This window comes from Asparagus officinalis, chromosome 7, assembly GCF_001876935.1.
Source record: "Asparagus officinalis chromosome 7, Aspof.V1, whole genome shotgun sequence".
Taxonomy (NCBI): Eukaryota; Viridiplantae; Streptophyta; class Magnoliopsida; order Asparagales; family Asparagaceae; genus Asparagus; species Asparagus officinalis.
The window spans coordinates 27,727,778-27,743,584 of NC_033800.1; the positions used below are offsets into that span (position 1 = coordinate 27,727,778).

Genomic DNA, 15,807 nt, shown 5'->3' on the forward strand with positions numbered 1-15,807 from the left:
AAATGAACGGATGATTGACTTCATGGCAAAGAAATTTTCTAGGCGGAGAAACTAACCAAGAGGGAGGGAGGTGACGTTTCACTTTTTTTTCCCAATTGTATTCTTTCCAATATGTGGGATAATTTGAGAGAGAAGAACTTATGGTTATATATATAGGTAGTATAATTTGTGGGATAATTATGACCAATTATCCCAATTCTAATTCTAGTAGAATTCTACTTGACTAACGCACAAAAAAAATAATATAGTTCTAGTTCTACAAAAGTTCTACTTGACTAACACTATAAAAAAATATCTCATTTTCTAGTTCTATGTGACTAACACCTTAAAAATTTATCCCATAAATTATCCCATAAATTATCCAAGTACCTAACTGGCGGTTTGGATGCCTTGTGTAAACTTGGGTGTTTATGATGCAATATGGAAAGTGATTGTCCACGTCATTGTTTTTCATTTGAATATTTACATTGTTTGGTTAGAAATCATTGTGAATCCTAAAATAATAGTAATACACTGTTTGAATTGCATAGTGTAAACTTAGAAAATGATTGTCCTGTGGAGTCCATTCAAAAGTTTCAATTCACCATGGGTAAGATTACCTCCATAATTTTTTGTGGGATTAATTTCAAAAATATGGGGGATTAATTCCCAACTACTTATATGTTTGGGGATTAATTTTAAAATATGAAGATTTGAGAGACTGATTTCAAATTATTAAAGATATCGAGAACTAGTATCCAAAAAAAAACTTAGGGGCTGTTTGGTTCGTTTTCTAGACATAGGGAAATGCATTTTCATGTAAAAAAACACAAGTTTTTAGTTTTCCAAACTTTTCCAAGAAATAGATTGTTTCGCTTTGGTTCGCACAAAAAAATGATGAGACACCAATGCATTTATTTTTCTTGTGTTTAGTTCGCATGGAAAAAAGGAAAAACTTTTTTATATGGTAAAAAGCTGACGTGGCTGCAGTTTTCGTCGATTTCACGAGGTTGAGGAAGGAATTTGGGAAGAGAAAAAAATCTAATGTGGCGGCGATTTTCATCGAGTTTCCCTTCTTCAACCCTAGCGAACCAAAGATGAGAAAAAAAATACCGACAGAAAGCTTATATCCTACGTGGCCACGAAAAATCTGATGTGGAGCCGGTGTAAAACTTTTCCACCGAGTTAAAAAACGAACCAAACAACCCCTTAGTAACCACATTTATCTCTCAATTAATATATACAACAAGAAATTTGATATCTCAAAGAAAAAGTTTATGTTTCCAGGGACACATCACCAATTGGGTAACACATCAGCAACTTATACTGGTTTTAAAGTTGCATGCAAGCACTGTAAAATGGTGAAAGCTGACCCCATGTTCTTACCACTTTACACCACTTTCACTCGAGAAATAATGCAACCAAACAGATCCTCACTAAATTGCTTTTGAAATCACTTTGCACTTCAGCAGTCTTTGCATGCAGTTTATGTTGTTTGCCCTAAATAGTTAGATATACGATGTATTTTTTAATTAAATGTTCGCCGCGATCAATTTTGCTTATTAAATGTACTAAAAAAATATGAAAAATTCCTCAAGGACTCAAAATATGGGACCAACAGGTGGGACATGTGAGATGTCCTCCTCCTATTACATAATGAGTTAGTCATCATTAATGATGACCAGCTCATTATGCAATAGGAGGGGGACACCTCACATGTCTCCCCTGTTGATCTCGTATTTTTGGTCACTGTAGCAAAGCTCAAAAAATATAGTTTCTTTCCTTTATTTCCTTGTGGCTATTAACGCGGTCAACAACAAATATTCAAGCCATGAATTGGGTCCGTTTTTAGCGCTCGATAAACAGTACACTCTTCGATCCTCTCCCTCCCTCCCCCTCTTTCTACTCACCTTCGATTATATTGTCCTTTCGAATATAATTTCCTGAAAATTTAAAAAAAAAAAAATCCCATGTATCTTTGATTTGATTGATTCTGAGAGAAGAGAAACAGAGGAAAAAATAAAAGATGAAGTTTTGCAAGAGATACGAAGAGTACATGCAAGGAAAGGAGAAGGAGCTCCCTGGGGTTGGATTAAAGAAGCTGAAGAAGATATTAAAGAGATGCAGGAGAGAATTCCAATCCGGGGATCATCAAATGGAGCCCAACCCAGTTGATGGTGGAGATTCAATTGCTAGACCCAAATGCCCTGATCAATGCCCCGGTACTTTTTTTTACACCTTTTCTTTTTTGAGTTTTTCCTTTACGTTTTTATTTTTATTTATTATTATTCTTTTCCATCTGGTTTTGTGTCATTTTGTTGGTACGATGCCCTTTTGATTGATTGCTCTCATGTTGAGTTTTCTTTTTCTTTTTAATTTTGGGTTATAATTATAAATTCATTGGGGGCGGGAAGTTGTCCTCTTTGCGAATTCTTTTTTGTTTCATTTCTTCAATTCTTTTTGCTTGATTTGTAGGATATAAATCTGATACATATCCATCTTTTGCTTTTTGTGATAAATATCAAGTCTTTTTCAATTGAAGATTACTTCAAAGTCAAGAAAGTTGTTTTCATTCTTGTTGCTTCTTGGTGTATTGCTGACATTTTTTATGTATGGAGCTCAATTTTGATTCACTCTTCATTATTTTATCATTTTCTACATTCTGAATGTCTTTCACGTGTATTATATTGTACCAAATAGAAATTGAAAGCAAAGCTTATTATCTGCATTGTAAGCTACATCAAGGGGTGAAAAAGAAAATTCTGTATCCGCTAATATATTTCTATAATATTTAGTTGGATACAAATATGGATACTAAATACCTATATCCCATAGGATATATATGTGAAATGAACATATGGTGACAGAAATATCTGAATATTTGTTGATCATACAAGTGCAATTGTTTTGACCATTAGATTAATAGTTTTTGAGATTAATTTTGATGGTCTGGAGATATAATCTTAGCTTTTGTACATGTCCAACTATTAATAGAACTCTTGTATCATATATATATTTTACAAATTTTGTTTTGTTTTTCTTTTTTGGACCTCGTATCTATTTTGCATATATATATATATATTATATATATATATATATATATATTATTATATATATTATATATATATATTATATATATATATATATAATATATATAGAATATATACGAATGAATGAGCCTCCATAATTTCTTCTGTGATTATTTATGCTTATTCTTAACTTATATAGAGAAAACTCATTGAAATTTGTTAAATTTTTTTAGCATTTCAAAGTAATCAAATATTTTAACCTATCCAACCAGTGCCTCAAATTATATGACTCATTTTGACCATCTACTATGTAAGTTATGATAACTATGAAGAACGAAACAATAATTTACTGTATCTACATGCAACCTAGTATTATCAGTACTTATCTAATGGAATGGATGTGTGCGTACTAACATCATGGGCACAATGCAACTCCAGTATTTCTTGAAGGATATACAGATAATTTTAATATTGTTTGATGAGTAAACATGCAAAGAGAAATATTTTAATTATGGTTAAACCATTACTAGGATATATGCATAAAGAAAACCCTAAAGAAAACTCTGAACATCTTTACATGTTGCTAACATGATAAATGACATACATAAGAATAAACTATACATGCATTTTACAACCTTTTAACTTTGCTTCCTATTTCAACTTGTTGCTTTGATGAAACTTTTGACAAAGGAAGATAACAAGCTCTGTAGTGTAAGTTCACTTACATGTACACTTCTTCAGAATCATGCTCGCAAATTAATCCTACAGTATCAATCTATGAGGTTTCTTTATAATCTTTTAGTCGTTTGTTTCTCAATGAAAAGATCCAAGTGTGATGAATTCATTGAAGGAGGAACCACTTCCTCGCTAACCGTCTCGATAACCTACGTGCTTACATGCAGTGTGTGATGGAAGTTTCTTCCCTGCTCTTCTTGAGGAAAAGTCGGCAGTTGCCAGTTGCTTCAATGAGCGCGCCCAGAAATTGCTCGAGTTGCATCTAACTTCAGGCTTTCGCAAGTATTTCAAGTGGTCTAGAAGCAAGAAGCGACGAAATCATGGAGTTTTAATACAAGAAGGCAGAGAGCTGGTCGCTTATGCTATCATTAATTCTGTTGCCATGAGGAAGATATTAAAGAAATATGACAAGGTATGCCACTTTGGGTCTTGCTATTAAGCTCTGGTATTTTCTTCCTGCGCGAGCCACGTATATTTAAATTGATCTATATCGGGGTATAATCATGAACTTGTTAACGATTAATTGCATATAGACCCCATGTAATTCTATTGTTCCGGATAAATGCCCTGAACTATTACCCAAAATGCGGATAGACCCACTGAGTGAATTATTATTATTATTACTCTTTTACTCTCAAGAGATCTAGTTGTCAAAAAACTGTTCTCTTTCTCACAGGGTAAAAGAGTAAAAAAAATCATCCAGGGCTCTATCTGCAGGAAAAAGTAGGAAGGTTCTATCCGAAATTGGCTTGGTACCGGGGGTCTATCTGCACTTGGGAGATAGTAAGGGGTTCTATGTAGGGTGGCACTAGAGGCACACCTTGTGCCACACCTTGGGGCACATCCCTCTCTCAGCTACAGTGCAAGGGGCCCACTTGAGATTTATTTAAAAATCTCAAGTGGGCCCCCTGCACTGTAGCTGAGAGAGGGAGGTGTGCCCCAAGGTGTGACACAATGTGTGCTTCTAGTGTTTTCCTTCTATGTATCTGCAATCGGGGGATAGTACAGGGGTTCTATCCACAATTAACCCATTCGTAAAACTTTTTCTAAATTTATGGACATGTGTAAGACGAACAATTCAAATCTAACTGGCTGATTCCTTTGTTTGCATTGCATATAGTAGGGTTTTCATTACCTTTAATTTTCAATTTTTTTAGTACTGTCATCATTACCTTTAATTATCAGTTCTTCTTTTTTTTCAACTGCCAGATTCATTATTCTAAACAAGGGCAAGCATTTCGAGCTCAAGCACAAAGCTTGCACATTGAGACCCTTAAATCTCCATGGCTCTGTGAATTGTTGGCTTTCTACATCAATTTGAGAGAGGAAGATCCCAACATGAAGGCGATCCCTGGCATATTTGGCAATTGCTTGCTCACATTTGATGATGAAAGACCCATTCTTCAATGTGGCTTATTTGATTCAGTGAAGCTTGAAGTGGATTTGACCTGTTCCTTATGCTTGGTGAGTTTGTGATTAATTTTAGTATTTTAATTCTTGTCGTGAGCTTTTGTTTTCTTGGAGTTTCTCAGGTACATTTCTCGTGTCCAATTTGGAAAAGAACTTGAAACTTAAAGGAAAAAAGTGAGTACTACATAATTTGTTATCAACAAAACCCACCAACTTAACCTCTTGGGTCAAAGTAATTCTTTGTTGGCTTCCCTTTGTTACTCTTTAAGGAGCAAAATAAGCCTACTTAACCTCTCATAAATTCTAGTAATATAAAGAAGTATGCATAAAATGTCAAGATTTACCTTTTGGAAGAGAACACTGGAACACCTTGCCACGAATTTATCACTAGCAAAAACACGCCACTGTTGTGGTGTGTTGTAGATTTAATGATAACGAAGTGATCATGATTGATAGTACATAGACAATCAAACAGGGGGGGAAAATGAAAACTAGATTGTTGGCATTTTAAGTACAAGATTCGGTAATTCTCCAGGTAGTTATCAAGATTCTTCAGTAGAAGAATTAGAAGATTCCTCGAAGAATCGATATTAGCATTAGCAGGTATACGTAGTACTTCTCTATTGAGATTATTGGAAGTGATCAATAGACTAATCCATCATCAAAAATTTAGCGGGTAGGCGTGGGGGCATATATTTGTTGTGTACGTGCACAAACCACATGGGGCTACCAGGGACCCCCATATTTATGATGTTCTTATGATTATAATCCAAATGTTTCCTGTGCAATTAGTTTCATGGGTTCATAGAATTACTTATTTATTTCAGGAGACAGTGTTCGATCCAGTTTCTCTTACCTGCGGTCATATCTTCTGTTACTTTTGCTGCTGCTCTTCTGCATCAGTTTCTATTGTCGATGGTCTCCAGTCTGCAGATCACAAAGCAAAATGCCCTTTATGTCGGAGGGTAAATTTCTTAACTATCTTTTCTAGCGTTATTTGCAGATGCTCCCCTTTGTTTTTTTTATAAAGGATGGAATATCAAAGATACGCGAGCGAGCCAGCTAAATAAAAGGATGGTCGTTACATCAAAATCAAACCATATCCCCAACTCCAAGAATATGGTTTACAAGTTTTACAATGCTAACATCATCAGACTAACATTTACACCCCAAACCTGTACATACACAAAACATAACTCCATAGTACCAAACCTAAAGCATCATGTGAGTGACAAAAACCTCTATCGCAAAAGGTTTCAAAAAACAACATTAGCAGCATCTCTCTCTTCATTAGCACAAACACCCTCTGACCCAGTGACAGGTGTTTCACATTAGTTTTTAAACTCCTATGATATCTTGTGTGAGAAATATCCAACTCTAATCATCATGTGACTCCCATAAGGAGTCAAAAACCAACGGTATAAACATCTTGGCATGAGGACTCGTAGGTATATGTGCTAAGAAAGTAGAATCAGTGTGACAAATAGTCACTTCTATATCACGTAGTGTTGTTGAAAAGATTAACTTTGGGTGCTCGTAACGTTCATATCAACATGCGCCAGGGAGGAGTATACGAGGGTGTTGTGCGCTTGGAGGAGCTAAACATGTTATTGAGACGAAGGTACCCTTACGATCCTTGGTTTTGTTTCTATACTCAGCAGCTATGGTTGTAATTAAGTGAAGTTTACCTAATTACTCCTCCTCTTAGCAGATGTCCCGTGTACTGGGAGAAGAGATTGCGGACTGAGAGAGCTGATAGAGTTCACAAGGCCAAGGAACACTGGGAATCCATGAGTCGAGCATTTGTGGGTGTCTAAGACTAAAGATTAATTCAGTTTTATTGGTTTCTTTCAGCTTTTTCCTATCATCGCCTGCGGAGCTTGCCTATGATTAATTTAGTAGCTTTTGTTTGGTGCATTAAACTTTACTGCTGCTTGCTTGTATTTAGGTATCTGTTTTATGTGTTTGTTTTCTCGAAGTAGTGTACATATTCCACGCTTGGTTTGGTTGGAGGGGAGGTAGACTAACGTAAGGGACAAATTAAAAAATTCGCTTTGGCCAGGAGTTTTTAGAGTGTAAGGTGAAGTAAAGTGAGGTGAGGAGAGAAAAAAAATGTAAAATGAACTAAAAAATTAAAAAGATGTAAAATGAACTAAAAAGTGAAGAGAGAAAAAATCGCTCCAGTTGGGATGGAGATGAGAGTGAGAAGAGAGAATAGGCTAAATGAACTAAAAAGTCATGTATCTCTTACCTCCCTTTACCTTCCCTCCTTATACTTCCTACCAAACCAAGCCTAGTGGGAGTCCTCTCGGGAAGCTTTACTGTGGATAGCTGTGCGTGAACTATTGGAAGTTCGCTATTGAATTTTACATTTCTGATTGATTCATCGTGTCACCGAAATTATCATAGAATTAGTATGCAAAGTGAAGAGATAAACTCTTCTCATCAGCAGTTTGGTTAGGGTGTCGGATTTTCCAAGGGATTCATTATCAGCGCTTATATTGGTTAAAAGCTTACAAATAACAACAATAAGAACGAGATCTTTATCACAAAATTTTGGTTTACCTAAATCAATAGTATTTTTCCATTAAGTTCTACCGAGGGAGGGTTATGTTCTAAATTAAGTTAAGTTTAACCATTGTTGTACATTTTTTAATTGCTTCTAATCAAGTTCTATTAGACTTCTGTAGTATCACTGCTCTTGTGATCTCACGGCTTTCCATAATTGGTATATATGATAAATGGCCTCAATCTATGTTCTCTCATCGTGTTTTAGGAAGAGTAACTCCTAACATTCTCATCAAAACAACTTTCATTTTTTTTTTCCAGCATGTTTTCAATTATCCAGGAGTTTGATCTTAAAAAGCAAAAGTGTTTACTTGTGAACAAATAAAGATAAAAGATGGATCACGAACGTGTCAACTTCACTGTAATGACCGTAACATTTTGATACTAGTTAAAATAAATTTTTGGTATTTTAAAATATTATTTTTAAAAAAGTATTGTATTTTTCTTGATTTTCTAGAATTTTCTATGATTTAAAAATCTGATTATATATTTATTTAAATGATTTTTATATTTATAAATTAACTTAGTGCAATAAAAATTTCTGGGATTTATCCGTTGTATTACTAATACTATTACGTATTAATTCTTGTATTATGTTGAATTATTAATTAAGTATTATTTGTGTAAATTATTGTATTATTTTAATTATTACGTATCAGCTGTCGTATTAGCATAACTGGTACGTTTTATCATGTAGATAATTGTCACATAATTATTTGATTTTAAATATAAGTAAATATATTTTTATTATTAATTATTCTCGTTTAATTATACAATATGTGTATATTTTGACTATTTTGTATCAACTGTTGTATTAGCACAACATGTACGTTTTTATTTGTAGATAATTATTCCATAATTGGTTTAGTTTTTTTTATATCCATAACTATTTATTTAATTATTTTTGTTTAAATACCTGAACCCATTTGAAAATAATCCAAACTGTTGCTCCCCGTCAAACCCCCAACAACCATCCCCTCATCACGTTCTCTCTCACATCATTTTTCCAAAAAAAACAGCTGTCCACACGCACCGTAAAATTAGACTAAGCAGCTCATCATCAATCACATCTTAATTTTTTATTATTAATTTTAAAGCTCCACACCTCTCTCCTCGATCACCTTCTCTCTCTTCTCTCTCCATGATTCTCCTCTTCTCTCTCTCTCCTCGACTTCTGAGTCCGCCACCCCTCCTATCTCAGCCGACTCGCACTACCGCTCTCGCCGCTCCTGCCTCCACTAGCCGCAAACCACAGCCGCCAAACTCCAGCCTCTCTCTCCGCCTGCCGGCGTGGCCCTCCCGCGCAGGGCCGTGCTATAGCTTTTTGTCGCCAGTGCCACCACCCGGACCCCCGCCGCTGCTCTCCAGCGCCTCCCCGAGCTCCTCCATCGCTGTCGAGCTCACCGTCAACCAGCGCCTCATCGTACGTCACGTGTTCGACGATATGCCAACGCAGATCCGGTTGCAGAACCGCACACCAACAACCCCCGTCGAACCCCGTTGAGCCCTCAATGATGACAACCACCGTCGTTGTCTCCTACACCCGCGTCGTCCAGATCCGTCCCCGCAGCTGCATCGCCGCTCATCATCAGACCCCACGGTCTCGTAGGCAAGATCCCGATACTCTTTTGACTTATCATTCAATTCTTAGACCGCTCTGAATTAATTAGTTGCTTGCAATATTCCTATTCTTACTCAGTATAATTTTAGATTGATCACATATTAATTATGCATACGAACTCGTGTCCCGAATAATTATTCGTTACAAATATAGAACTGTCGTGAACATATTGGATTGGGAACTATAACATATAGAACTGTTGTGAACGAAATGGACTGTGGACAATAACGTATGACCATTCACGTGATGACCTGCACAGATTTATTTGACGAATGATATTAAAAATAATATTGTGATAATAGATACTGTAAAGATAAAATAAAATAAAACTATTTTAGATTAATTTATAATTTTAAAGAATTTATTGACAAAATAATCAATTTAAAATAATTATTATTTTGGTGAAAAATCATTTTAGAGTAATTATAATAAATTAATAGAATTTATTTAACAAAAGAATTATTTTTAGAATAATTATAAATAATTTAAAAGAATTTATTTTGGAAAAGATTTTATTTTGGAAAATAATTATTTTTGAATTAATAGTTTATGACTGTGTAATTGATAGTTGTAGAAATGACATTTTATGTACCTTGTCATCGACATGTTGACACTCTTATTTATACTCACTCATGTTATATATGCATTTCTGATTCATCGTTAGCTTGTATAGTCATGCTCATGTCATATTGATACTCGTAATTATATTCTGTCATATGATTACTCATTTGATTCGTGCAATTGACTGATATCATATCCTTATCGTACTCACTTATGCACTAGCTTAGAATCTCGTACAGGTTTGCTTTGCAAATTCACTGCCGGTAAATATATTATTATTTGCGGCTTTGTATAAATAATCGTCGGCCGTGTATATTATTGATGGCCTTGTATTGTAATCGTTGACTCATTTGTGGTTGTGTATCATTGTGGTGGATGGCCTTCGTGCCTATGTATTTGTTTCATTCCTGTGTCGGCTATACGCCTTGATTTTCCTCCAAATGGTGGAGATGAACCGACTATATCATTGTAGGCAATTTTGCCATTTTCACTAAAATAAGGAGGGGAGATTAACGTCCTGATTTATTAACAACCCCGGTTTGACCTCCTCTATAGCTAGGATGATTCGTTTGGTCTCTTTCTTTCATTCTATTGCTCCGTTATTCAAAATTAGACCCGAAGTAGCTTTCTCGTTTCCTGCGTCGACCTACCTTCAATTGAACTAAACCTGAGTTTTCTTCTCTGTTGACGTTGTAGGATTCCTCTTTTGTGACGTCATTGTACTTGTGATTATTTTCTATATTTCATTTTCTTGGATCGGTTCCTCGTGTAGCGTGTATATCTCCTTTTCGATCGATATGAATTGTTTTCCTTATTTTCTGCATTGACCTATCGATCGTCGAATTTGATTTTATGATTTCTCACATTATCTTTATCTCATATTATATATATATTGTAATGAATCATTCTTTTAATTATGTGATATGCCTTGATATTATTGTACATGATCATTCGTATTCGTTATTTCTGGTTGTGTTTGAGAACCATTAGTAGTCATGACCATAGTAGCCTTGTGTGACCTAGAGACATGTGTCGTGTTGTTTTAGAAAAATTAGAAGAGTTGGGATGGGAAAGTTAATATTCATGTGATCGGATAAGATTGTTGATGTATCTTCCAGGCTCGCTCCCGTGGTTGGTGTCGCCACCGGGGTTGGTTTGTAGGGCTAAAGTGAAGTGTGTACATCACTTTAGTCAGTGAAATCGTTTCGTCACCCAAGTTTTGCTTGAGTTCGGACCAGGCAGAAAACGGTTTACGTGTAGTCCTCTGGCCGCATGTGTAGCGGGATTGGATGCACGTAGGGGATTTGTGAACAGTCAATTATCCGGTGATATGAGCGTACCTGTTATAGAATGGCTAGTTACATGACCTCGTTTCTTGGCTAGGTATGATTTCTTGTGAGATGTAGGCCAGTTGTGTTTCTTTTCATACATAGATCGGGATTAATATTTAATTACCTATAATTTGTGACATATGGTATATACATGAGGGTTTCCTTGTTTGGATTATTTCGCTCGACGTACTCTTGTTGTAGATTTTTAAGTATTAATTCTATCTAGTTGTATGACCTTGTTAGTTGGATGATTGTTATGATCGCTAGTTGCATGATCGACTAGTTACTTGATTGATTTTGTGGAATTTCCAGTTGCACGTTCTTTTGTCGTTTCTATTATCGTATCGATTTCCGCTTTAGATTTTCGTTCGTTCTTTTCTTTTGTGGGGTCTTGCCGTGTGCCATGCACCCTGACGTACACCTGTTTTCTCTGGTGTACGTCAGATTTAGATGATGGACAGCTTCAATTCGGAGTCGTACAGGAGCTAGAGGATTCCCCACAGGAGTGCTCTGCAGACCGAGCAGAAGAAGGCGAATCTTAGTTATTGGTCCTCCATTTACTTTTGTTAACACCTTCCATTCTGTTGATCGATGTATTTTATATTTTCTAGCATTTCTTTCAGATAGTCTTGTATAAGGGCATGTTGACCCGAATATTATGCCTGGGATGATATTCAGTTGTGATATGTATTATTTTATTCAGTGTTGTTCATTATATTCTTGCTGATTGTGATTGGGGACCTATGCCTTTGCATTGTATTATTTCCAGACGCTTAGCGTATTGGATTGAGGAGAAAAGAAAAAAAGATAGTGTATATTTCTACTCAATCTAATACGTCGCGGGCTTGTTCATGTTCCGATTTCCCGGTATTTTGGGAAGCGGGGCGTGACATTCACTAGTTAAAAACGTGCCAACTTCACCCGTTGGCATTGATATAGACCAAGCCAGGTTTGTAAATGGGTAGTTCGGATCGATCCGTGTACGAACCCACATCTCTCGCATTGGGTCCAAAATTCTCTCCCCTTCAAATCCGATCTAGATTCAGGTTGATTTGGGTCACTCCGAACCCAAATCCTACTTGAGATCGAACTGGATTTTCTCAAACTGAATACAAGCCAAATCTAAAAGCTATACTACAATCCTATATGAAATGGGCGGACTAAGAGTCGGCCGTATTGAGATGCAACCATCCCAAGTTACACCGTTCCATTTGGGCACTCGGACGGCCAATTACTGCCTTGCACGTACAAAGGAGATTTAGCACTCAAGACAACTACATCAATTCATCAATTCTAAGCTCTCCGGAGTTATAGAAGGGGTAGAAAAGAGCTAGACAACTAAACCCTGATTTTAATGTCAACCTCGAGTAAAATGAAGACTTAAATCCGTTCATCTTCGGCAAAGTTAGTCTGAATGCATCTTCAAACCGTTGAGCTATCGCTGTCCGAAATCCTGAAACAGTAGAGTAGAGGCTGCTAGCTAATTGAATTTGTGCACAAAGTACTTAAAAGTCCTTTCAAAGCAAAACCATACTACTACAAGTATTACCGAGAAGTTGAACATCAAATTACACTGCTGATGATCTTAAAATGCAATAATAGATGCAGTGCTTTACGAAATGAAAACATTGATATCATCTCATACAAAAAAGAAATGAAGTATTGGGCACTACCTATAATAATCTTAACCCCTGGGTCAGTGAGAGGTTACTTTACGTTTACATAGCATTTCCCACGCGCATAATATCGCTGGCAGAGTTTTTTCAGAGTCACTGCGGAGTGCTGCATCGCATTTAGCTTTATATCCTTGAACATTGCCTGAAATAGCATTTTCACATTGTAAAACTTTCCCATATTGAATCTAGACATTCAACAGAAAATACTGAAGTACCTGGTAATTATCACCATATTTCTCAATCAATCTGCCAATGTGAACACGTTGAATAGTTGTCAGTGGTCGCAAAGGTGCAGCTTTCCCATCCCTCCTTTTCTTCCCAAGTGCAGCTTTCAGATCTATAGAAGAAACATAACATAATATTCAAAACATCAAAATAGATGATATTCGGCCTTCTTCACAAGAGGGTAGCAACGAACCGGGAAAAAAACAGAAACGAGACACATAAATCCCCATAGTTATAATTGTGCAGATAGACCACCTGACTTAATTTCCTTTTTTTTTTACACTTACAAGAATAAAAAAGTCCACTGTGCACGCAAATTGAACTGCAGGGAGTCTATCCACAATTAATCCATGTTTAAAAGTTAGAAGTATTCAACTTTTGAGAGGAATTAAAAGTTTAGATGATGCTGTGATCTATACTTAGGAACATCGAGTCCATAGAATGAGGACTTGGTTGTTTTCCCGTAAGTGGACCCCCATTTCGTTAAGGAATAATAATACCAAGTATTAAGGAATAATGATATCAACACATTAGAATCCACCACATATAAGTGCACAAATATAAAAAACAACAGAAACACAAGGGATTGATAGAACTTTTAGTTATGATTAAAGTAAACCCACACAATAATACAAACACGGCGCACATCATTGTAGTGTTTCTAGCTTCAATAAATTTCAGCGGAGGGCCCTTTCTTTTTAAGTAGTCTACGTAACTCAAATCATTCACAGACAAATAACATTTCTAAAACAAACAAAAATAACCCATAATGCATGGAGTAAAAATAAAACTCGCGTCTTTGTTACCATTAGATATCTATCAACCTGGTCTAATCTGAATGAACAAGATTGAATCAATCAATCAACTAATTAATTGATGTTTTGGCTTTTCAGTTCCCATTAACAGTTACAATTTTTGTGCTTTACATAGATTTAACAGGGACTTTGCGTCTTGGCTATGCACAGATATAAGCATTAATCTCGAATTCTAAGCTTAATCTCAAGTAATTTAACTGAAAAAACTCTTCAAGTAATCCAAAGATCGCAACTTTTTTCAGAGGAGAACAAAAGGTTAGAGATTACCGACCATCACTCTCGAGATCGCTGCCGCTATCGATGGAACCGAGATCTTCGTCGTGATTCGGGACCTGAAGCGAAGAGCACTGGACAATCTGAGGAGTCCGAGCGCGAACACCGAGGAGATTAGGGTTCGAAACGACGCCGAAGGATCGGTAGTTTCTGATGACGCTGCCGGCTTCGTCCCATTCTCGCTTCTCGTCGGAGGAGGACAGAAGGGGCTCGGGGATCGTGAACGCGGGCTTGAAGACGCCGGGCTTTTTCTTCGGGAGAGCGACTTTGACCTTGGCCCGATTTCTTTTGAGTTTTCTTCGAGATCCACCCATGGTTGAGGTTTGAGGGGAGGGAGGCGACGATCCCCCTCAAGGTTTTTTCTAGGGTTTTCGATGACAGGGTTTTTTAGGAAGCGAACTGTAAACCCTAGATTTTTGGCTAATATAACCCCCATAACTTTCAAAGTATCAGAAAAATCCCCTTCGGTTTAGGGGTTATCAGGACACCTCTCAATAGGGGTGAAAATAAACCAAATAATTAACAAATAATTTGATAGTTGTTTGAATAACTATTCGGTCATATTCGATTCGGTAGTTCATTTACCACTAAACGAATATTTTTTAGTATTCGAGTTTACTAATGAATAGAATTTAACCAGATGTATATTTGATTCGTTTGCATATTAAATATTCGTTTAAAATTTGATCACAACTTATTATTTGTATTATTGGACATATGATGTTATATTTTTAATCCACTTACCATTTCTACTTAAGTTTTATATACTGATTTTAAGACTTAAATAATCTTAAATCTGTTTTCTAATTAAAATTTTGATTTAAATATATATACATCATATATTATAAATTAATAATTTTTATTTATGAATTTAAATACTATTTAAAAATCAAATTCTTTAGCAGAATAAATATACTTGGATATTCGATAGGTATTCGGATGAATATTTATCAAATACCAAGTATTCGAGTTCGAATTCGAAAAACTAGATATATGAATATTAGAGTCCAAATACCAAGTATTCGAGTTCGAATTCGAAAAACTAGATATATGAATATTAGAGTCCGCATTCGAATTCGATAATTTTAAACAAATACAAATATGAACACCTTAGTATTCGATTCGATTCGATCATTTACCACCCCTATTTCAAAGTTTTTCTTTTTCAGAAAAACCCCTTAGAAGCATGAATCTTAACTTTCACTGGCAAAAGTATTCCTAGGTAATTTCTTCAAAAAAAAAAGTATTCCTAGGTAATTTTTATCCACTCATGTAAAAATTGCTAATAATGTTTTTTATAGAGATTTCCTCATAATATCTTAAAGTTAAATAGGTTTTTTAACAATCCCCTAAACTTAAGAGGAGTTTTCTAATATTTTGAAACATGTGGAGGGTTTACTGTAATAAGCGCTGATTAAATGCGGTTTGCAAGTTACCAAACATCCCCTAGTGTTAGTTGCACTTGCATACCAAAAGTTCACACCATTCGTCCCTGAAGTTCTTCTAAAAAATCTTAAGATTGCTTCTAAAAACATCTTTTTAAAAGCAGAAGCAATTTTAATAAGCATGTAAAATTCTAAAACA

At 35.7% G+C, this 15,807-nt stretch overlaps 2 protein-coding genes across 5 annotated transcripts; one reads left to right on the top strand and one right to left on the bottom strand.

The window, feature by feature from the left end:
• LOC109846560 (probable E3 ubiquitin-protein ligase BAH1-like 1) lies at window positions 1,847-11,837 on the top strand. 2 transcript variants are annotated; one of them, XM_020415806.1, is made up of 7 exons: window positions 1,847-2,201; window positions 3,911-4,155; window positions 4,953-5,207; window positions 5,981-6,118; window positions 6,716-6,774; window positions 6,865-6,958; window positions 11,679-11,837. In XM_020415806.1, exons 1-7 carry the CDS (start codon window positions 2,006-2,008, stop codon window positions 11,682-11,684), a joined length of 993 nt encoding a protein of 330 aa, XP_020271395.1. In that variant the 5' UTR covers window positions 1,847-2,005; the 3' UTR covers window positions 11,685-11,837. The 2 variants fall into 2 exon arrangements, with proteins under 2 accessions (XP_020271395.1, XP_020271394.1); XM_020415805.1 differs by lacking the exon at window positions 11,679-11,837 and having other exon boundaries at window positions 6,865-7,383.
• Window positions 12,382-14,623, bottom strand: LOC109850199. Of its 3 annotated transcripts, none has more exons than XM_020420150.1 (4): window positions 14,222-14,623; window positions 13,126-13,247; window positions 12,908-13,052; window positions 12,382-12,687 (listed from the first exon to the last, which is right to left on the bottom strand). In XM_020420150.1, the coding sequence occupies exons 1-3, from the start codon at window positions 14,535-14,537 to the stop codon at window positions 12,942-12,944; spliced, it is 549 nt and encodes a 182-aa protein (XP_020275739.1). In that variant the 5' UTR covers window positions 14,538-14,623; the 3' UTR covers window positions 12,382-12,687; window positions 12,908-12,941. The 3 variants fall into 3 exon arrangements, with proteins under 3 accessions (XP_020275739.1, XP_020275740.1, XP_020275738.1); XM_020420151.1 differs by having other exon boundaries at window positions 12,382-12,707; XM_020420149.1 differs by lacking the exon at window positions 12,382-12,687 and having other exon boundaries at window positions 12,736-13,052.

Excerpts from the sequence above, each read along its gene's own strand:
- LOC109846560 (XM_020415805.1), top strand. The coding sequence starts at position 2,006 with ATGAAGTTTTGCAAGAGATACGAAGAGTACATGCAAGGAAAGGAGAAG. Across the intron at positions 4,156-4,952 it reads TATTAAAGAAATATGACAAG|ATTCATTATTCTAAACAAGG; the intron begins GTATGCCACTTT and ends TTCAACTGCCAG. Across the intron at positions 6,119-6,715 it reads AATGCCCTTTATGTCGGAGG|GGAGGAGTATACGAGGGTGT; the intron begins GTAAATTTCTTA and ends AACATGCGCCAG.
- LOC109850199 (XM_020420150.1), bottom strand. The coding sequence starts at position 14,537 with ATGGGTGGATCTCGAAGAAAACTCAAAAGAAATCGGGCCAAGGTCAAA. Across the intron at positions 13,248-14,221 it reads CAGCGATCTCGAGAGTGATG|ATCTGAAAGCTGCACTTGGG; the intron begins GTCGGTAATCTC and ends TTTCTTCTATAG. Across the intron at positions 13,053-13,125 it reads AATATGGTGATAATTACCAG|GCAATGTTCAAGGATATAAA; the intron begins GTACTTCAGTAT and ends ATGCTATTTCAG.